The 22,805-nt window shown below is 39.6% G+C and overlaps 4 protein-coding genes across 4 annotated transcripts; 1 reads left to right on the top strand and 3 right to left on the bottom strand.

Moving 5' to 3' along the window:
- Positions 1 to 1,516: 1,516 nt before the first annotated feature.
- Positions 1,517 to 2,834, bottom strand: LOC145970406 (uncharacterized). Its single transcript, XM_083097203.1, has one exon. The coding sequence runs from the start codon at positions 2,831 to 2,833 to the stop codon at positions 1,973 to 1,975; it is 861 nt and encodes a 286-aa protein (XP_082953329.1). The 5' UTR covers position 2,834; the 3' UTR covers positions 1,517 to 1,972.
- A 158-nt stretch (positions 2,835 to 2,992) lies between these two features.
- LOC145970604 (uncharacterized protein F54H12.2-like) lies at positions 2,993 to 4,333 on the bottom strand. Its single transcript, XM_083097483.1, has 2 exons — positions 3,436 to 4,333; positions 2,993 to 3,255 (listed from the first exon to the last, which is right to left on the bottom strand). Exons 1-2 carry the CDS (start codon positions 4,331 to 4,333, stop codon positions 2,993 to 2,995), a joined length of 1,161 nt encoding a protein of 386 aa, XP_082953609.1.
- Positions 4,334 to 5,948: 1,615 nt separating this feature from the next.
- Positions 5,949 to 7,055, bottom strand: LOC145970603 (uncharacterized). The gene is made up of 2 exons (XM_083097482.1): positions 6,647 to 7,055; positions 5,949 to 6,580 (listed from the first exon to the last, which is right to left on the bottom strand). Exons 1-2 carry the CDS (start codon positions 7,053 to 7,055, stop codon positions 5,949 to 5,951), a joined length of 1,041 nt encoding a protein of 346 aa, XP_082953608.1.
- A 3,494-nt stretch (positions 7,056 to 10,549) lies between these two features.
- LOC145970602 (uncharacterized) lies at positions 10,550 to 17,875 on the top strand. The gene is made up of 6 exons (XM_083097481.1): positions 10,550 to 11,056; positions 12,079 to 12,376; positions 12,475 to 12,558; positions 12,662 to 12,799; positions 12,922 to 13,107; positions 13,373 to 17,875. Exons 1-6 carry the CDS (start codon positions 10,550 to 10,552, stop codon positions 17,686 to 17,688), a joined length of 5,529 nt encoding a protein of 1,842 aa, XP_082953607.1. The 3' UTR covers positions 17,689 to 17,875.
- Positions 17,876 to 22,805: the final 4,930 nt, after the last annotated feature.

Below are 22,805 nucleotides of genomic sequence, written 5' to 3'. Positions count from 1 at the left end.
CAACTTTCGACGTAGTTTTGACTTATTGTTAGTTAATACTTTAATCTCTCTCACTTTATAAGTTAACATTTAAATAACGGTCACATTTTTTTTGTTCTCTGACGTGTAACATTAAAATATATCGATTAAAATATACCAGAGCGGCAGAAAAAGTCCACAAAGATCTATCTGTTTTCATTGATTTTACATTTTCTTAATTCAAGTTGTCCTACTTAAAATAACCATAAGTTGTTTAATTAATGGGACTCGTATTAACCTAGATCTTGGACGTAAATTTGCGGATGTAATTGTGTAAACTGTAATATTAGGTATCGTTGGTCAAGCTGTCGTTGTCCTGCCAACGGGCAGCCCATCGTCGTTATGATTCACTGTCGGTTGCAGACATCCTTCATCGTCCTGAAACCACGTCACGGGCCGGATCGTTATCTCCGCATGGAGCATCGCAATTGTTTCACGTTCGATTATTGGAAAATGTGATACTGGGCGCGCACCAATGAAGCAAAACTGTTTAATTAGCCATCTGGTTATAATGACTAAATGAGATCGCGGCGGTTTTACATTTTCATAGAAATTAATTTTGGAATCGTATAAAACGTCTCGAAGCAAAAAAAAATTTAAAGTTGAATTATTTAATTCGTTACCTCGTTATAACGGTCAATTAAATATATAGGCTGAAACTTGGGGGAGGACCTTTTAATTATTAAAACTGGAAATGAACGGAATGTATCGCGCGAACATGTGAATGAACGTTCCGCTTGACATTGTCGAGACGATTTAAAAACATGAAAGTAGATATGGGCCACTATGGTGCGTCAAAACAAACCCCCACCACTCGGCCCCTGGCGCCGTGGGCGTGGCCAGGTGAAGTGGAGGGAGGCGTTCTGATTGGTGGAAACAATGCCCCACCTCCCGAAGTCTCGATTTTGATTGGCTTGCACCATAGTGGCCCAGAGTTTGATTGGCTTGCACCATAGTGGTCCAGAGTTTGATTGGCTCGCACCATAGTGGCCCAGAGCTGCGATTGGTCGACGCCGGCTGTGTCGCCGATTTATCAAATTTTTATTTCCCTACCTCCGCGGTACTAGATTCGAAGAAGCAATCCTCCTCCCACTCCAGCCCTGGCCCACCTGTATAGGGTTCCGGGTCAAATTCCCGTTACCTAGCCCTTAGTCGCTCTCGCTACGTCTTGGCAGAACGAACCCCCCCACCTACCGACTTTCGGAGGGTAGCCGGCGGTATATGTCTCGAGGAAACAATCCTTACCTCCCCACTCCGTCTCGGGGCCCGCTATGGAATATCGAAACAAGCCCCCTCCGCTCGAACGGTTCATGACGCACTTTATCGGAAAAAGAGACAAAGCATCTCAGTAGGAGACAATAATTATTATAATTATTATAATTATTATAATTAGACTACATTGCACTACAGAGGTAAAAAGATGAACATGCGAATGATTGAACGCGAGGCGGGGGTGTTATAAAGGAAGAAGGGAAAAGTTAAAAGCATTAAACACGAATTAAGATAAAAAATTTTCACATTTATTAATATACCCGCATACAATTCGTAGTACTTCGCAAAAATTTTTTTTATATCTTCTTACAATTAAACACGCTATTAATTAACATTATATTTTTCATGTTTTTTTTCGCGAAGAAAAATTTTATGAAATAATTCTACGATTAAATGATCGTTATATTTGCAATTTTCGGAAAAAAGACTAAGAAATCCATCGAGATCGTAACCGCTGCACATATAATATAAAAATACACAACTGTAGAGTCCGCAGGTTTGAGAGAAAAGCCCTTGTAGTTGTTCGGTATTCCATCGATAAATGTTGGAATTTCGCCGGAGACGTAGGAAAAAACCCGGATACAAGGGCGGTATTCCGTAGCTATCGAAGTATGTCCTTGTACCGTCTTCGTCGAGGAAGAAAGCGATCCAGTGTTCTCCAGGGCGATTATGATTGTCCGTATTAGCGACGATGGCCGTCGACCTCGTCCACGCCATCGGCAATCTGTCGGCAGGATAGACTCCCACATGTTTGACATCTAGCTGACGCAATGCTTGCAGAATTTCGCGAGAGTCCATTTGTTTGCAGCGAAGACGAGCGAACAAGCAGTATTATTTGAATAATTTCTTTTGGTGGCTTGTTTTCGGGTTGTACAGCTAGCGGATTTTCTGTTTGCGCGGGGCGGTTAATAGCCGCACGTTCGATTTTTTGCAGATTTTTCTTCTCTATTTTATTATTTGATTGTGCTTTAATATTTTCATTTTCATCGTCGTCGCCGTCGTCGCTTACTATCAAAATTTCGGGAGAACTGCAAGTCGTTCGAGTAATGCTGTCTCCGTCGCTGCTGAAATTATTTTGCGCAACAATCCAGCTTTTTAATTTGTAAGCGTTGCGTAATGCACAATGAAAGATTCCGAATTTTCGAAATCCGTGATGTCCGCACTCTTCTTCTACCGTCAGATTTTTGAATGCCGGTGAGATGCCTTCCAAATTATATATATTTCTAGAAAGTAGATTCCTCAAATAACTCGCTTTCTCGTTTCCTCTAACATAAATGTGACGCACGCATCTTGTAATTTGCCGCAGTTGCGATGTAAAATATTTCGGATTAGTTTCGCCATCGAACCATTCAATGCCGTGATGATTTCGCGTGAGCCAGTTGTTTTCTTGTCTTATTTTTTCAGGTAATTCGGCAAACGAATGCGTCGGTATCATAATCCAATGATCGACGATTGGAGCGTCAATCGCTACAATAGCAACCTCCTTAGGGATAAACTTTTTCTTCGCATCGCGGAAACCCTGAATATCGACGACTATATCCATCTTACGAAAAAACTTATGTGATTCGACGCGAGGCTCTATGTAAAACAACAACGCCGAGCGTGTCTCCAACGAAACTGAATATTTTTCGAAACGTTGCGCACTGATGTCGGAGTTTTGAGCGAAGTAGAGGGGGAACAATTTTAAGCGTCTATAAAAAATTTACCCCGAAAAATCGACGATGACCTGACGAGACGAGTCGATTTCTATGACATTATCGAATTCGGCATAGATAATACAATTAATCGTCTCGGAAAGTGCTCTTACGAATCGCACTTCTAATCGTAAACTACCATGTTTGACGAGATTCCAATGTCCAGCGCAATTAGCGGATAGATCGGGAGTAAGATCAAAAGCGAATAAAGTATATCCTTTGAAATAGTCGTCTCTGCTTATAGAATTTCCCTCGTTCAAAAAATGAATACCTGTCCCCGAGAAAAGCGTTTGATAAGCTTCGATGTAAAGCGGTTCCTCCTCGGAGAAAGCTGGTTGCAAAGGCCTACTGGGGATTTGCGTGCCATCGACGTACAGCGAGAAGAAATTTATTCCGTAGTTCTTGAAATTAAACGGATTTAATTTTCTGTCACCGTTAAACGCTTTATTACTAACGAAACCGACTATTACTCGCTTCGGTAATTGACCGAGTATTACATTATCTAACGATTCACCCATAACGCCGCTATGAATCGTGAATGTTTTAACCTCGACTCTCGTGAGCGGATACTTGGCTGTAACTTTACTCATCATTCTAGCATGCGCGAGTAACAAACCCGAGCTTATTTTCGCCCTTCTAACGAGCAAGGCAGCGTCGAGAATGTGAATTTTCGATGTTCCGCTACTTTCCATGAGACAGAACGAATCTTTCGAACGAACGAATCTCAACCGTACTTCTACACCGTTAATTAAAAATTTGTCTTGATTGAAAACGTCGCAATGGAGATGTCCTACGAGATCTAACGCCTTTCCTCCGGAAATGTAACGAGCGCGTCTCGCGAGAGCGGGATTGCCGGGATTTGTTTCCAACAGATCGTCCATGTGTCCGGGTGCATCCATGTCCCATAGACAGGAAGTTAGATGGGAAGTTTTTGCGGGTGAAGAATAATTTAACAACGCCTCTATGTACGCTCGGTACGCGTAAGCGTTGTTTGGAGGCGACACGAGCTTTTGATTGAAATACACGTCGATTTGATTGAAGATAGAATGAAGCAAATGATTTACAGGGTCTACGGCTATTCTTTCGGCGCTTGTTCCTGAAGCCTGTCTCGCGGAATCGGCACTTGTTTCTACATGTAGACGAAGACTCAGCATGGTGTGCGTGAGATCTAAATATTCTTCTCCGTGTCCGGGGATGACGAATTCTATCGGCGAGTCGTCCGAGAGAGAGGTCACGGGTTTGTAATGAATCCATTGCGAATTTTCGATGCTAGTTTGCGTAGGTGGTAGAGAGAAGAGATCTAGTTCGCTCTTTAAACACTCGCTCGAATGCGTGTGAAGAAAAGACATATTTCTTTATCGCAAATTGCTCGCTGTCGTCCGTCGCTCGCCACCGTCGTTAAATTAGAATGCTCCGAATATAACCGCTTAAGAAAATATATCGGATACGGTACGTTTTTTACCGATTTTACGTCGTTTCGCAGACGTCTTAAGTCTTTTTTTCACAACCGTACGACTTTTCTTCTTCTTTTTATTTCTCTGCGCTTTTGTACTCTTTCTTTTTTTCTCAACCGCTTTGATTTTCTTACTCGTCCGTCGTCGCTTGCGAGCCGATGTTATTGCGGATCGTGCGATGTGATTATCAAGCCCGACAAAAGGGAACTGAGCTACATGCATTTTCGCATCAGACTTATATCCCGAACCCTTCATTAGACTACTTATTTTTTCTTTGGCTTTTCTCTTGAGTTTGTCTCGCGATTCTTCAAAACGGTGTTTGGCCGCTACCTTAAATGGCGTATTGTTTTCGACGTCTTCGATTACATTAACGCCAGCCCGTAAAGCTTCTTTTCCCACAGCTCGCGCGGCTTTACCTAAATATGGTAGTATGCGTCTGAATAATCCCCCGAGAAAACTGCCGATTCCGTGACCGCGCTGATAGGGCGATCCGACGAAAACTCGCGGGATTCCGCCGCCGCGACCGCCTCCGTTCTGTAATTCGTCGCGATATACCGAGTAATAGTCCATTAATAATAATAATAATAATGAACGGTCAAATGCGTTTTTCTCTTTCGCGGATTCCGTGTATTTTATAATATCTAATCGATACACCTAAAATGCAAAGTTACCGTCAACGTTCCGAATTCGAATGGTATGCTCTTCCCCAGCTGATCTCTTATATCTATTTCGATCGTACGGAAACTCGTTCGCCGCAGCGCGATGTATTGCGCGGGCGAAAAATGCTTTATCTGAGTGGATGCAAACGGATAATCGTTTCGTGCATCGTGCGCGACTATTCGAAGAAGAGGCGATTGTACATCGCCCGTAATATAAGGTTCGCAAATGTCGCAGTAGACGAAAAGTTTGTCTGGAATACCTCGCAACAAACTAGCTGGTATGTCGGCTATTATATAGTCGTCACCCGTGAGTACAAAAGGAAATTTTGGAAAAGCAATGCTCGAAGAAGGAGGAATGTCAGGATTGTAGTAGATCGGTAGTAGATCGTTCGAACTTCCACAGCGTGAATCAAAACCGAGCATACGACAAAGCTTGTCGGAAAAATGCACATGATGTTCCATATCGCATTTCCTCTCTTTGCAGGAAAGTCTCATAACAACTTTACCACCAGCTTTTAATTCCCAAACGACATGGGCTTTTACGGGTTTGCACGCGTCATTCATTGTCTCTATAATATCGTGTACGCTCGAATAAACGCCTGGTGATACTTCGACATCCGCATGAGAAAACGCATCGATGCTCTTATTAATATCGATAAATTTTATTGTTCCTTCTCCAGGGCGTATATGTAAAAAGCTACACGGAAACTGGATCTCCGTGAGCGCTACTTCCCAACGACCGCTTAAGTCTATACGCTGAGGTAATTCGGTGGTGAAACACGTTGTTTTATTTTCCGGAAAGTAGCGCATGCTACTATTACTCGGGAGGATTATGTGAAATTCTTCCCCTCTCATTTTGATATTAAACTCGAGGCTGATATCCAAGAATCGAATTTAGAAGGATATCCCCGCCAACTAACTAGTAATTGTTTATTGTCGCCCCGTCCCTTGGTTTTTATCACGTGGTCTACGATAAATTCTCCCTCTCGTAAGTCTTTAATAACTTGCGTTAATTCCTGCTCGTAAAAAATCCCGTCTATAACCTCGCCCTGTAAATCGCTTAGTTCGTATACAGGAGGTCTTCTCCATTCGAGAACGCGATGAATTCGAAATATTTCTTCACTCCATCCCGCCTCGTATCCTTTCTCAAACGCTGCTTTTGCTCTACTAATGCGTACGAGCTCGCCCGCCCTGTATTTACACTTTTGTTTGCGCCCGCGATTTTTTCTTCCTTCAGCATCTTCGGCATTGATATTCCAACGTCGATTCATATTTTCTCGCGCGATACGCGCATTTTCCAACGTAACGATCGCTGGTTGCATTTTAATGCTAGAATGACGAGTATGATTGTAAGCGTGAACAATATCCTGCAAAATATCGATATAACGGCGAGTATTTTTATGTGTAAAATAGCGCCACATCCTCTCCTTAAGTGTTCTATTGAAACGTTCGACTATAGCTGCTTTGATATCGGGATTTCGCGCTACACGAAATCGGATGTTTTTTTCTTTTAAGAATTTTTGTACAGCGCTCGCGATAAATTCTTTACCTTTGTCGGTTTGTAGGTAAACGGGTAAACGTTTTTTGTTTCTCGAGAATATGTTTTGAAAGGCCTTTATCACGCACGCCGAAGTTTTATCGCGCAAAGGTTCTACCCAAGCAAATTTGCTAAGTACATCGATAACCACCAGTAGATAGGAATATCCGTCGTTATAACTCTTAAGATTACGAAGATCGATTAAATCAGCCTCCCATAAATCATCGATATTTGTCACGTTATAATGTAAACGCGGAAATTTTCGTCGTACTGGACGATGCAGCGTGTACGCGTCTTGCGATTTAAGCCAGTCGACAACCTCGTTACGCGAGAAATTCGGCTTAGCCGCTCGTGATAAATTGACCGTCGCTGAATAACCCGCGTAGTGCGAAGGATCGTAATATAATTTTTCGAGTTCCATCTTATTAGAATTTGCTCCAACCGAATAAACCTCTTGCTTTCTTTGTCGGGGAATTCTCGTCCTTACTTGCTAATGTTTTATCGGCCTCATCCTCATCCTCATCGGCAGATATAAATATCGTATCTCCTTCGGATACAACCGTCTCGTTTAACCTGCTCCGCGAACGACGAGTTTTCGGAGTGGAAGTAACAGCTGCTAATTCGCTGCTTTTAATACGACGAGCTATTTTGCCTACGTGTAAAAAACTACGATTTCCTATGAGACTGGAAGGTGTGTTTATGTCCTGCAGGAATCGCGCAAACTGAACTCTTCCGATTGCTTTTACTGTTTTTCTCTCGCGTATCGCGTCATTTATGAGATCGCTAATATTCGAACCCGTTACAACCGCACCGTTTATAGTCACGAGTCTTTGTCTATCCCAACCGATCTTTGACGACGGAGCATCGAGTAAATATTTCAATAGCGTGTGAGCTTTGTAGCGATAAGTTTTCGGCACACTTTCGATTATATTTTTAATCATTTCCGCCGATTGATCGCGCTTTTTTCCGAAACTATTAGCGTCACCTCCTCCTCCATCTTCAACGCTACTAATTAAAGTACGCGTAAATTCTTCGGTATCGTCATCTTCCAAGTACATGTCCTCGTCTTGCTCAGTTTTATCATCGGCGTCGCCGTTTAAAGCCCCACGCGAATCTTTGCGAAAACGCTTTTTTGCATCCCGAACAAAGTATAGATAACGTTGAAGTACTTCTTTATACATTTTCCATCTTTCACCCTCGTCGGCGGGAGTCGAGAGATTGAGAATACGACACATCTCCGCATCGAGTCGCGATAAAGGGGTTCCCGGTGTCCGTACGGATTTATTATTATCATTTTCCGTATTATTAACATTTTCCGACTGATGATTTTGCTGCTGCTGCTGCTGCATTCGTTGCATTTTTTCGAGATTTTCCGTAGAAATTAAAACCATTTTTTTAGCCTTTTCCATTTTTAATACTTTTCCAAATATTATTATTTTTCCTCACAAAGAATATAAAGAATTGTATTTCTTTTCACTCGCCGATAATCCGTGATAATAAAGCTCCGAGTATAGGACCGATAATATAGGGTAAAAATCCTCCGCGTTGTACCAATAGTTTTCTTTTAGTCTTCAAATTACCCCGCTTTGCCGCGATGCGCCGTAAAGTCGTTTTATGCTTGGACAAGCGCTTTTTTTCGCTAGATTCGAGCGGTACGTTACCTTCGAGCGTATTGAAAATACACTCCTGAATACACTTTACAAATTTATTGTCGGCATCGCGTAAGAACGCCGCTCTTTGATTTTTTTTCAAATAGCATAGAGTTTTTAAGAGACACAGGTTCCTCTCTCCGATGCAACGTTTTGCAGTCTTTATTGCGCTCTTCGATAAATTTATCCTCGATGTCGCTGTCGATGATGTTTTGTTAGAGTCTGCTTTTTTCACCATTGCGTCGTAATCGCACAACTACAACTCGCGACTGCGAATACCTTTCTTTTATACGCTTCCGGCTCTAATGACAGATTTACGTGGTATGTAGACGTAATGTAGAGTATCCTCCGGAAAGATACACGTGCGAAATCGGTATTCGTCTGGAGTCGATTGTTTCAAATCGAGCAATAAATATCCATGCGGCTTCGAGGTAGCGTCGTAGTACGCTTCTTCCATAAATTTTGGATCGTCGGGATATACCTGACGCGCTAAATGACGAATTTGCGCACGATCGCGCGGATTTTTGAAAACTACTATATAATTCGCGTTGAGAGATATGTCGCGCTGTCCACGTCCCTGATGGAAAAGATTTTGCGAAATGAGTATAACGCTGAGATTCTTATGATGACTTCCTTTCGTAAATAGATCCACGATAGCGTCGCACGAAGACGATTCCCTCATAAGATCGTCGATTATCACCAATTTCGGAGAAAGCGCATTGTTAGAATAATCCTCCGGACGCGGTAACCCTTCGCGAAATTCGATTATATTTTTCCTCGATTTTATTAAAGCATTATCGCTATATTTGCTCTCGCTTTTCTCTTCTTCTCTCTCTCCCGTGTCGCAATGTAAGCACTGATACGCATCTTGCCACTCGGCGTAATAAAATAAAATTCTCTCGAATCGGACATCGGACATGCGGGATAAATGTCGAAGAAATGTTTTCACGAAAATTGTTTTCCCGCATCCCGTAGGGCCGCAGACGATCGACGTCCAAGGATGTTTCCAGCGCACGTCCATTACACAAAATAATCGATTTCGCGTTTAGGAACAATCTCATAAATAAAAAAGTAAACGACGATATTTAACAACAATAATCTAAGAAAGAAAAAAATGCGCATGCTCCTCGAATATTATTTGCAGGAATGTAAGAAGAAAATAAGCTTATTCGCGTGGGGCCCCATCCGCGCCGGCCACGTGCTCGCGCTAGCGTTCTCTGTTACGCGTGCGAGCGGAAAGCACCGCTGATTAGATGATACACGACGCGCGACCGCGAGTAAGCGTATTCGCGCGAGGGTAGGCTCGCATCGGCGACTTTCGCGAGCACCAACGCTAATGAGCTTATAATTGATTCTCCATATACGCTTATAGTAAAAATAAAATGCTTAAATTCTGGAAAATATATTTTAAATCGATGTATCGCCTAAATTACAAAATACCTGTACATACTCGTATTTTATGAATCAACCGATAGCTGACTCAGACAAACACTATCCCCCCGTGATATAATAATAATATCTAGAGATTCTTAAAACCCTAAACACACGTTAAAATACTAGAGACATTCAATAAAATAATCTCATCTTAAGATAACCGTCAATGGTTTTCATTTTAAAATAACCCCGCTATATTTGCAATAGTGATTAAGAAAACAATTCTGTTTCCAAATAATTTAGGAAGATATGGAAAATCTTTCTCACCTTGAATCTACCCTAGCGAAACCCTCATCCTAAATCCTCAACCTATTTTTTTCTCATGCTGAAACAGCATATATACCGTATCGACTAAGAAATCTGATAAGATTTCACATTTTTTTTAAATTAAACATTCAGATATACCCCCGCCAGTAATATCTATAAATTTATCATTCGAATCTTCCTTAATAAAACATCCCCTAAATATTTTTCCCGTGGTGAATCACTCGAGATATAGCTTAGAGAAAATTTTTAGAAGTTTCTAGAAACGTTTATAGAAGTTTCTCGGTATTTTTCTTTGATTATTGTAAAATATTTTGTTTGAATACGCATTTATGCTCACTTCTGCCCATATTATTTCCCCCCACTCTTTTTGCTTAGATTTTTTTTTAGGTGGGAGAAGCAGTAATATAAGCCCGAGGACAAACCGTGTATTCATTCGAATTTCGTCGTTAACAGAAGTTAAGTCTCGAGCGAAGAAGAAAAATTCTACGCAAATACGCTAACGTTGTTGTTGTGATTATTTTTTGCACAGTACATTTTTCGAGTTTGTTTCGAGTGGTTAATAGTAATGGCTGGAACGACCGAAATAGCCAGTTTTGTGAAATCCTCGCATGTTTGCGATATTAAGGAGCCGGGAAATGGGGACAATAAAATCGGCAACGGTGGAAGAAACCGACATTTGTTGCTATCAACAACATACGGACTTAATTCATCCTTCACTAAGAAGATACAAGTGGGATTGCAATCGACGAAGGAAGACTGTTTTGTTCCAATTGTTAAATTAACGAGCAATAATGCCGATGGGATTTGTCTCGACTCCGACACGTGGCAGCAATTTCAATCCTGCATGGAACATATGAGACAGTATTTGAACGACGATCAAAAAAGAACGGGAGGAATAAATCCGATTATTATTAACAATATCACCATCAACTTTACCAGCGCTTATGGCTCGAGGGCTATTCTAGTGGCATACAAGGAAACCAACGAATATTCCGCGAGTAATGTCGAGAAGGAAGAACAACCTCCGTCGAAGAAACGAAAAACTTATAACACCGCTATCGTGATGCAGATAGTTACTTTCCTCGGCTTGGAAAATATTATAAAATGCATAGATACGCATTTGTCGCAATTAATTAATATCGTTGATACTGTCAATACATGTGCTAACTATATAATAAACGAAATAGAATTAAAACTTCCCTCATCGTACATAGATTGCGAAATTATAAAACTCACAATTAAAGGAAATTATGAACAAATCGAACAAAGTGTTCGAACTCAAATTAATAATTTAACATTTTTAGATGTATATTTCAGCATTATATTTGTAGAGATACTTTCGCTTAAATTTAATGAAATTTCTCGTGCGATTTTACAAAAACGAAAATTTTATGAAAACCAATAAATAAATGTACATAGATAAAATATAATAAATAACATAACAAGTTTTTCTTAAAAAAAAAATTCACAGAGTACTTTTTACTACGTTTTCAACATATTTCCCGATATCTCCTTCTGTCCTTTACTGCGAACACGCAGCAACACGTCGTGTATTATTATTATTATTACCATTAAACGTGTATTTTTTCTTATAAAGAAACAAATAATTTTAAAAATTTATTATATTCGAGCAATAGCTATGGTCGACGCAAAATAAAAATCTTTGACAAATAAAATAATTACAAATTTTTTTTATTACGCCTAGTTTTTAAGAAATCATATGCGTAAACCATTACTTAATTAAGGTAATTAGCAAAATGTTTAGCGTCAGTTGCTTTCTCGAAAAACAAAATAAGAAATGAAATAGATTATTCGCGCTACGGTAAAAAATATAATTACAATACGGTATATACGACTACAAGAAATTTCAAACTTCTACATTTTTTATGGACTTCTCCGTGCGCTGATAAAGGTTTGTTTGATTTTCCTTTTTGAGTGGGGAGGAAAATATATAAAATGGACAACGCTTAACCGAATATAAGCATTTTCGAGATTTTCTTTGCCCGAGGAAACTTGTACGATTTTCACTCGCGTGTTATTCCTTTAAGAAAAAAAATGGCGTGTAATAAAAATTTGATATCGAGTTGTGCAAAGTTGGCTGCGAGTTTATCTCCAAAGATAAATTCCGCGAGCTACATTTCCAAATTAACGGAAACAAGTGAACATAATTACAGCGTATTTTCGAATTTCGCGTGTGCCTGCTCCGATACATTGCTTGCAATTTTATATAAATTGGGGCATTTCGGCGGCGACGCGAAATTACTAAATATTGCCGGCGAAATAATTAGTGCACGAAGAGCCTTGAGCGAAGATGAAAAATATGAAGAAGAGGAAGATGTAGGTGGACATATAACCTACCTACTTCAAAACTACAGTAGGATCCAGTCGACGGGTAATTATTTTACTTATTTTATTTATTTTTGCTTTTAAAGAAAAAATACGAAAAATCGCGATTATAAAGTTAAATATTTAATTACTAATTAATCACAGGAAACAATAATCTCGCGAGAACAGCGATAGTGCGACCTTCACGTAGACGCCGCGCAGAGGAAGAACCCGAGGCAGGTCCTTCGCGTAAGTTTTGCACGTAATGAAAACGAGTGCTAATTTTTCTCGGATAGAATGTTCGGTAGTAATAAAAATAATCAATACTAATAAAAAATATTCTACATTTCAGGAAGATCGCGATTACTCGAGGAAAATCCGGCGATTCCCGTTGTCGTTCTTGACGACGACGACGACGATGAGGAAAACATGAACGCTGACGACATCACATATGCAATCAGTAGCCCTGATAGCGAAGTGTTCTCGCCGGGTAAAGATGATGATTATGTAAAAAATAGGCTAAAACGAAAATTCAAATATAAAAATAATTTTAGAACTGTTTTAAATTTTGTTTCTATAATATTAAATATTCGAATCTTGAAATATTATTAGAATTTCCGCGAGAGATGGAGAAGCGCGGGAGAGTGGAGATTAACGAAGAAGAGTCAGAAGAGAGTGGGGAAGAAGAAGAAGAAGTGCAGGAAGAGGAAGAAGTGATAGTGCTGGAAGAAGAAGAAGAAGAAGAAGAGACTGTGAGAGAGGAAGAAGAGGAAAATATATACGCTCCCTCCAGAGAAGGTAACTTTAATAATTTATTTCTCGATATATTTTTATGCTCGAATTTAATCCAAATTCTTAATTTTTCTTTAGAAACTCGTCGCTGGGGGATTAGCTATTCCCCAGAATATTAGTAGCGGAATAAAAAACAACAAATATTGCTAAAAAGGTGAGATTATTTCGTTGTATTATAATATTTATAGTACGGATTACATTCGAGTATAAAAATATTAAAATAATAAAAATAACAAAAATAGTATTTATAATTTATACGGTTTTTTAACAGTACAATACGGAGGTGGTGTTGACGGCCAACAAAATTCTGCGCTCTCCCACACCAATGAGGAAGAAGAAGCGGAAGAGGATGAGACTGAGGGGGAGGTAGCCGAGTTACCCCGCTCGGAAAATATTTCATCCGAGACCGAGGAGGGTGAAGAGGACGAGGAGGAGGAGCATGAGTACCAGCAGCAACAGCAACAACAACAACAGCAACAACAACAACAGCAACATCAGCAGCAGCAGCAACAACTTCACCAACAGGTCGGAAATAATAATTTTAATTTTGTAAATTTAATATCGGAAAATGCGCGACAATTTAGAAGATTCCGGGTAATCGGTAGAGAAGCGAGTTTCGCGATACGTCCGTTGACTGAAGGCAACGATATATATCACTCGTTAGAAAACGCGTTTCGCGAAATTCACGCGTATGCGTTAAATTCATGTGAACCGGGCGATTACGTAGGATTATCGTTTGATTCGCCGAATTTATCGCATGGTCCTGCGGGTATATCTTTTCGTCCGGCGCGTGATTTGAGTTACGAGGACATTTGGAGACTTGTGAGTTCGTTAGCACAGAGCGCCGGTGGTCTCGATATCGCCGACCAATTTAACATACGGGTTTATAATGTCTCGATGCCTTCGGGTCGCGGTCGCGTCACGTTAACACGGGAGGATGTCGCGAAACGTTCGATAGTCGAAATTAATAATTCCGATAACCTGTGCTTCCCTCGAGCTCTCGTAGTAGCTCAAACTTATAGCGAGCGCGGTAATATCCGTACGGGTGAGCTGCATGAGAAATGGAACGCAATAAGATATCAGCATTCTTCGTTACAACGCGAATGTGCATTGCAATTAACGAGAAATGCCGGTGTCGCAATACCGGAAGAGGGTTGTGGAATTCGTGAAATCGAACGTTTCCAGCGTTATTTCGCCGCCGACAATATCGCGATTATTGTGTATAATTTTAATACTTTCGGTCGCGGCGAAAAACCGATGTATGACGGTGCCGAAATACTCGCTTCTCTCGGACGCGAGTCCTCGCGGCGATTAAATATCATGTATTACGAGGATTCGCGACATTATAATCTTATTTTAAATTTAAAAGCCGCCGCTGGTACTCGCGATTATTGCGTAGCGTGTAATGTAGGCTTCCGAAACGATAGACCCAATAGTCACCGGTGCTTAAATAAATGCCCGCGATGCTTATCCGCACCACCGTGCGATTCCACTTACGCCGAAATAAAATGCGACGCGTGCAATCGGCTATTTTACGGTACAAGGTGTTTCGAGCGTCATCGTAGCGAGAAATCGTACGACGGTAGAACACGCGCTAATGTTTGTAGCATCGTGCGATTTTGCGATAGTTGCGGGCGTATCGTTAAATCGAATTTAAAACACGAATGCGGCGTTTCTTATTGCAAATTATGCCGTTCACAACAACCGCGCAATCATATGTGTTATATGCAACCTCTTCGACAACGTGTCGATATTTCCTCTGCCGGGCCATCTTCATCAGCGATGGTACCGGATGAGGTAGATATATCTAGCACGAGAGAAGAAGAAGCACGGAACATATGTGATAACGCGGAAAAGAACGAACGTGCATATGAACGCGGAAAGGGACGTGTGGCTTTCGTATTTTACGATTTCGAAACGCGGCAGGACGAGACGGTCGAAGGAACGGGAAATATAAAAAAACATATTCCGACGCTATGCATCGCGCAACAGATTTGTGAAGCATGCGTGGGGGAAAATAACATGCCCGTGTGGTGCCGTTGGTGCGGAGTGCGAGAGTTCGTATTTCAACGCGATCCGGTTAAACAGTTTGTAGATTTCGTTACGCGTCCGGTAAAATATTTTAAACACATAATTTGTATAGCGCATAATGCGAAAGCGTTCGACGCGCAATTTATTTTGAAATATATCGTGGAAAATTGTAGGGATATTGAACCGAAAGTAATTTTAAACGGCACAAAAATTATTCTTTTAACCGCGGGACATACAAAATTCATCGATAGCGTTAATTATATGCCGATGCGCTTATCCGAATTACCTAAGGCTTTCGGGCTAAAGGATACTGAGGATAAGGGCATTTTTCCGCATTTATTTAATACTATCGAAAATCAAACGTACGTCGGACCGTTACCCGATGTACAATATTATTCTCCAGATAACATGAAATCGCAAGAGCGCGAACGCTTTCTCACATGGCATACCGAAATGAGGGAAAAAAATACCGTGTTCGACTTCCAACGCGAGATAGTGCGCTATTGTCGTAACGATGTTGATATTCTTCGACGAGCGTGCGTAGCGTTTAGAAAAATTTTCCTAGATCGCGGAAATGTATGCCCGTTCGAGGAATGTACAACTATTGCTTCGACCTGCATGACGGTTTTCCGGAAAAACTTTTTGCAAGCCGATACGATAGGCATTATTCCTACGGGGGGATACAGATGCGCGAGCAATCATTCGCGTAAAGCCTTACAATGGCTGATATGGATGGAGCGTGAACTCGACCGCCGTATAAATCACGCGGGGCGTGCGCGGGAATATCGCACGATCGAGGGTACGCTCGTCGATGGTTATTTCGAAACGTCTGTTGCGGGAAAGACGCAGCGTCACGTGTTGCAATTTCACGGTTGCTTTTGGCACGGATGTCCAACTTGTTTCCCTGTAAATCGCGATAAAGCGCTTTCGTCGGGGGAGGATCGCGGAGATACATTAAATTCGCGATATGAACGAACTCTCGCAGTTTCATGGCGCCTTCGTCAGCGGGGATACATAGTGTCGGAAAAGTGGGAGTGCGCCTTCGACCAAGAAATGCGCGACAATCGCGTAATGTATGATTTTCTCGCGAACCATCCGATGGTAGAAACACCACCGCTCGATCCTCGCGACGCGTTTTTCGGTGGGCGTACGGGAAATATCGCAACTCAATACGAAGTCACAGGTACGGAGAAAATACGCTACGTCGACGTATGCTCATTATACCCGTTTGTATTGAAGACGGGCGCTTTTCCGATCGGTCATCCGGAAATTTACGTCGGCGATGAATGTAGCGCGTTAGTCGGAAGGTCACCGAATTATAATTTCGACTCGCTCGAAGGCCTCATACGCTGTAGAGTACTCCCTCCTCGTGATTTATTTCACCCCGTACTTCCGCATCGCGTACGAGGAAAATTACTCTTCGCGTTATGTCGTAGTTGCTGCGAAACATTTTCTCAGACACCGTGCACTCATAATGATAGCGAGCGTGAATTCGAGGGTACCTGGGTAACCTGCGAATTACGCAAGGCCGTCGAGAAAGGTTATCTCGTAACGTCGGTAAGCGAAATTTGGCAATATAGAGTTAGCCAATACGATCGCGCGTCGCGGCAAGGTGGATTGTTCGCCGAATATATTAATACGTTTTTACAGCTTAAACAGGAAGCCAGTGGTTGGCCGAGCGAATGCGGGGAAAACGACGATGAGGCAAAAGAGCGATACTTGAGGGAATATGAAAAAACTGAGGGTATCGTTCTTGATAAGCGAAATCCTGGTTTACGCTCGGTTGCGAAACTATGCTTAAATTCATTCTGGGGAAAATTCGGCCAACGATCCAATTTGCCGACTACCGAAATCGTAAAAACACAACAACGTTTCGCGACATTACTAACGAGCGCCGAATACGAGATAACCGACATATTACCCGTGAATGACGAGGTAATGTATGTTTCGTGGCGACTGCGACAAGAGGCTCTCGTTCCCTCGCCGATAACAAACGTCGTGATAGCAGCGTATACGACTGCACTAGCGCGTTTAAAATTGTACGAGTATCTAGAACGTTTAGATCGTCGTGTATTATATTACGATACGGATTCGTGTATTTTTATAAGCACCGGTGATTCGAACGAATACATGCCGCCTACGGGAAATTTTCTAGGCGACATGACGGATGAACTCGAAAGCTACGGCCGCGGTAGCTATATCGAGGCGTTCGTGTCCGGGGGCCCGAAATTTTACGCCTACATCGTGCGAACACCGGAGGGTAATACTCACGAAACTTGTAAAGTTAAGGGTATTACTCTCAATTACGAGAACTCGCGACGAATTAATTTTAATGCTATAAAAAAGCTACTATTAGCGAGAGAAAAAGACACACAGGAAAACGAAGAAGAAGAAAATAACGAAACTTCGATAAATCTACGCTTTAATGCGATTCGACGTACGGCGTTTCATGAAATTGTTACGCGAAGTGAAACAAAAATATGTGCGCCGGTATTAGTAAAGCGTAGATTTATCAATAGCAGATATTCGCTACCATACGGATATGTGTCGGTATAACAATATTCTTATTTCTTGGGTGACTTTTTCTTTTTTAAATAAAAGTCGCGCATTTTCCGATTTTATTTTAAAAAATAGAATTATAAATATTGTAAGTAGCATAAGAAAAATGTAAAATTTATAACAATATAAATATAATTCTTCTTTGTATATATTTCTGTATATTAATAATAAGCAAAAATTTTATTAAAAAATGGCTGGTTTTGAAAAATATTAATAAATGTAAAAATTTTTTATCTTAATTCGTGTTTAATGCTTTTAACTTTTCCCTTCTTCCTTTATAACACCCCCGCTTCGCGTTCAATCATTCGCATGTTCATCTTTTTACCTCTGTAGTGCAATGTAGTCTAATTATAATAATTATAATAATTATAATAATTATTGTCTCCTACTGAGATGCTTTGTCTCTTTTTCCGATAAAGTGCGTCATGAACCGTTCGAGCGGAGGGGGCTTGTTTCGATATTCCATAGCGGGCCCCGAGACGGAGTGGGGAGGTAAGGATTGTTTCCTCGAGACATATACCGCCGGCTACCCTCCGAAAGTCGGTAGGTGGGGGGGTTCGTTCTGCCAAGACGTAGCGAGAGCGACTAAGGGCTAGGTAACGGGAATTTGACTCGGAACCCTATACAGGTGGGCCAGGGCTGGAGTGGGAGGAGGATTGCTTCTTCGAGTCTAGTACCGCGGAGGTAGGGAAATAAAAATTTGATAAATCGGCGACACAGCCGGCGTCGACCAATCGTAGCTCTGGGCCACTATGGTGCGAGCCAATCAAACTCTGGACCACTATGGTGCAAGCCAATCAAACTCTGGGCCACTATGGTGCAAGCCAATCAAAATCGAGACTTCGGGAGGTGGGGCATTGTTTCCACCAATCAGAACGCCTCCCTCCACTTCACCTGGCCACGCCCACGGCGCCAGGGGCCGAGTGGTGGGGGTTTGTTTTGACGCACCATAGTGGCCCATATCTACTCATGAATTATTTCATTCGCTACGATAATGGTACAGTTCCACTTCGATTTAACGCTAATTTTAAAAGAGTGTGACTAAGCAAAACCTGTATTCGTCACTTTACTATGATTTGATTATGCAAACGCGCAATGCACTTCGCGATTGCGATTTAAGAAGCTAATAAATCATTGAATCAACCAACGAAGCAAGTGAAAAAAATGTAAAATATCTTTATTTCCGATGCTCAATGCGAAACTGATGACTTTCTATCTGATGACTAGCATTCGTCCTTGTCTAACGTCAACTTACTTATTGCCATTGCTAGATAAATGACCAGTCGCGAGAGACTAATCACGAATTTATGACGATTTGATCAGTCAAACATCCAATCACAGCCAAAGAAATCGATATACTATATATGTTATTTTATGTCACAATAGTATAAGATTTTATGAAACGGAATAAAAAACGTATAACATCTTCATTCGCGATTGTTGACCGGTAGTTTGTTCAGTTCAAAGACATCATCGTGGTTACAAGGAGAGACTCAGACCACACGTAATATATGTGTATACTTTGAATAACATATATCGCGGTTGAAACGTCGCCAAAAGAGCTTTATTTCTCTGAACACATAATCGTATCTCTTTTCAAAGCATCCTAAACAGTCAGCCAGTCTCGAGAATCAATCGAGGACTTTGCACTGGAAACTAATTTGCAGTGGAGTTCGCGATAGAAAACTGCGCTTCTCGAAGTTTGCAAGCCAGCAAATCGTTGAAATCGACAATCTCATTTGAAACAAGATGCGAGACGTGAAAGATATTTTAGAAAGATATATTAATATGAAAATAATTTTTGTATCAAAATATGTCGATGAGAATGATTTCTCTCGCACATACACACAATCGCAATCTTTTTTCTTTATAATTCCAATCCAGTTTAAATCTAGAATAGGAATTATTTTTGATGTCGAATATTGGTTGGATAAATAAAAGTAACAAACATCATTAATAAAAATTCGTCGAAAAATTATACAGAATTATTTAGGAAGATAATAACGAGATTTTTTTATATAAATAAGGCAAATGCAGCAGTTGTAGCAATAGATTAGAATAAATTAAATTCATGTATCAAAGATGATACAAAGCCTCATTCCCGAAGACACTTCGCGCGTATAACTCTGTCTATATATGTATTCTTTCGTTGCAATCCGCCGTAAACGACGTTTTCCTTGTCTAACGTTGCTTATATATAAGGCCATTTATATTTCCTTAACTGCCATCTCCTCGGCATTGTCCTCGAAACACGCCATGGCACAAATTCCCATTCCGAGGTTTCTATTGGCCTCTCAGCTTCTGATCGTTGAGCGAACATTTACATTTTAATTCTCTTAGATAAATGCAAATCAACGATTTTATTTTTTACAACAAAGTTACCTCTGGACTTGTGCATTGTCATCTTTCAACTAACGTAACAGAAAACGTTATTTTTTATTATCGTCTAGATAGATGTATGAAATTTTAATTAGCTTTTATGAAAATAATTCTTTATATAAAAAAGAGTAAAACTTTATCAGACGAATTGACAAAATTTCGAGGAAGTAATATTTTTACATTTTTTTCTATCGTATAGACAGCGATGTGAATTCTATTATCAGTAATTTTGAAACGAATGTAGGCATCGTTATTAAAGAAACTCTCAGTCGAAACGATAACTGCAACGCGATGACTCAAGCGTGACCACATCGGGGAACATGTCATTTGCCTGGATACATCGATGATCTGACTCTTATACGCAAGAATATCATTGTTATTACAGTGCGTCCGCGTGGCACATAGCTATTTATAAAACTATTCCGACATCATATTATTACATCGGATCAATAATAATCAATAATTACGTTGATCACTTAGGAATTGTAATCTTTAAACGATACCCGAAGCGAGAATGTCGCGTTGATATGCAATGATATTAATAATTGTAACCTGGCAAATCTCGCTATAAATGTATTAATAGCAGTGATGTAAATACAAGTCGAAGACGCGTGAAATTTGTAGGGTATCAGTTAAACTCGATAATAATCAGATCAAATATATATGATCAAGCGATATCCAAAGCAACCTCTCAATATAATAAAATATCTCTGTTTTCAAAAATATATGATTAATGCAATATTAACATATGTATATAATTTATGTAATTAATTGTTTTTTATGTGATATATCCGAGGGGTCAATCACCACTCAGAAAATGTACAGTGGTTGTCATTTTTGGCACAATACGTTTTATACAATACATTTTATTGCTAACATTGCTATTGTATTGCTTTTGTTAATAATGCTTTTGTATTTTTGGTATTCCTATTATTATTTTATTGTCAATATTAACAGTACTGCCGCAGAAATAAAAAGTGTTTCTAATGCATATTACTTTTTGTCTTATATTGCTAATATTATTTCAATTCATATTTTTCTAAAACATGAATTTCCTAAAATTATATTTACTGTACTGCAGCAATATATTCCTGATGAAATGTACAATGATTGCCAGTGGTTGACCCCTCGAATATATCTTTTGTACATCGAGCATTGGATGAGGATAAAAATGTTATTGTAACACACATTCGATAATCATCAACCGTTATAAAATAACTCCGTTGCATTTTATAACAGTTACAAAGTGAGCCGAAATATAATGAACTCTATATATCCGAGACGCAACGTTAATTAAAATTATCATAACGAGGCTCTACTGTATCTTGTTCTACTTTTAAACTAGAGCGGCCGAAAATTTAATTAATGGAGAACCATGCCCGGAAAGAATAATTAATCGGTATCTTTATGATAAATAGTATTGTTATAATAACAACTGTCAAAAATAAAATATTTGGCTCATATAAATCACGTTCGACGAAGAAGCCCCAACGTAATCGTTCATTGATGTTACATATATAGAGTTTCATTGATATTTATGTATCGATAAATATAAAGAAGGAATGTATATAAAAAAAATTTCTATAAAGAATCGCGCCATATATAATGCCCGTGCTATTTAGAGATTGTAAAGAGCGTCCTCTCATCGCTACATACGGTTAGTCACGTTTATATTTATTTACGGCATGATCTTTTATCTTATCGAGACACTTTTTTCTCTTTTTTTTTTTTGTGCATGCTCGGTCACGAGACACGCTGATACTTTATCCAGAGCAGATGATGTCATCTACAACCGGAATATTTCACAAAAACGCAATCACAGCGCAAAGTTCGTTTACCGAATGTTTGAAATTATTCGCGATTTCCATAGAAATGATTGCTCATCTGATCATCGAATAATGAATTTAACAAATTTTGACATATTGCGAAAATAATTTGAAATATAAACATTAATATAGATTTAATAATTTTTCATTGATCATTAAACATTAAACTTTTCATTGAACTATATAAGAGATTTTCATTTTTTTTTTTTTTCAAAATTTTAGATATCGTTTACTGTACTATAATCTTTAAGCAACTGTTAACTGTAGAATATTCTTTAAGAAAAACTGTATTTTTATTTTAATGTTTTAATATTTTATATAAAGTATATTATATAATTTATTATATGAGAACTAATTAATTAATTACATTTGTGTTTTCTTACATATTTATATATTTGTATTATATTATTATATTATATATTTTTATATATTATATTTTCATTGTACTTTCTTAATATTTTATTATTTTAAATAAAAAATATTATTTCAAAAAAATAACCAATGAGGAATGGAATTAATTTAGAAAAAGGAATTAAAGGATACAATTGAGAAAATTAATAAAAAGATATGTAATGAAGGAAGAAAAGTTATGTTTTATTAATATTTCAACCACGTATAATGCACGTGCAGTTTTGCATCCCCGTAATGATGCATATATGAAACCTATGCAACTTTTAACAAGCGTGCACGTTCAAGGAGATATTCGGGAAGATATTATGTAGCACGTGTAAGATGCACCAGACACCCTTGCGACCGATAATAGTGACGTAACAAAACGAAGGCGTAATGATTCAGCATATCGCTCTCTTCTACGCGCGTCAGCGCAAAAGCAGGTCGTTCCACCATTTATCAAACAGTTCTTGTTAACTCGACATTTTTACTATTCAATTCACGAAAAGATTAATACAA

This window comes from Camponotus vicinus, unplaced genomic scaffold, assembly GCF_025532165.1.
Source record: "Camponotus vicinus isolate PSW18456_S1 unplaced genomic scaffold, iyCamVici1.0 SCAF_4, whole genome shotgun sequence".
Lineage (NCBI taxonomy): Eukaryota > Metazoa > Arthropoda > Insecta > Hymenoptera > Formicidae > Camponotus > Camponotus vicinus.
The sequence above is the reverse complement of the archived record's forward strand: the minus strand, read 5'-3'. Positions and strand labels throughout refer to the sequence as shown.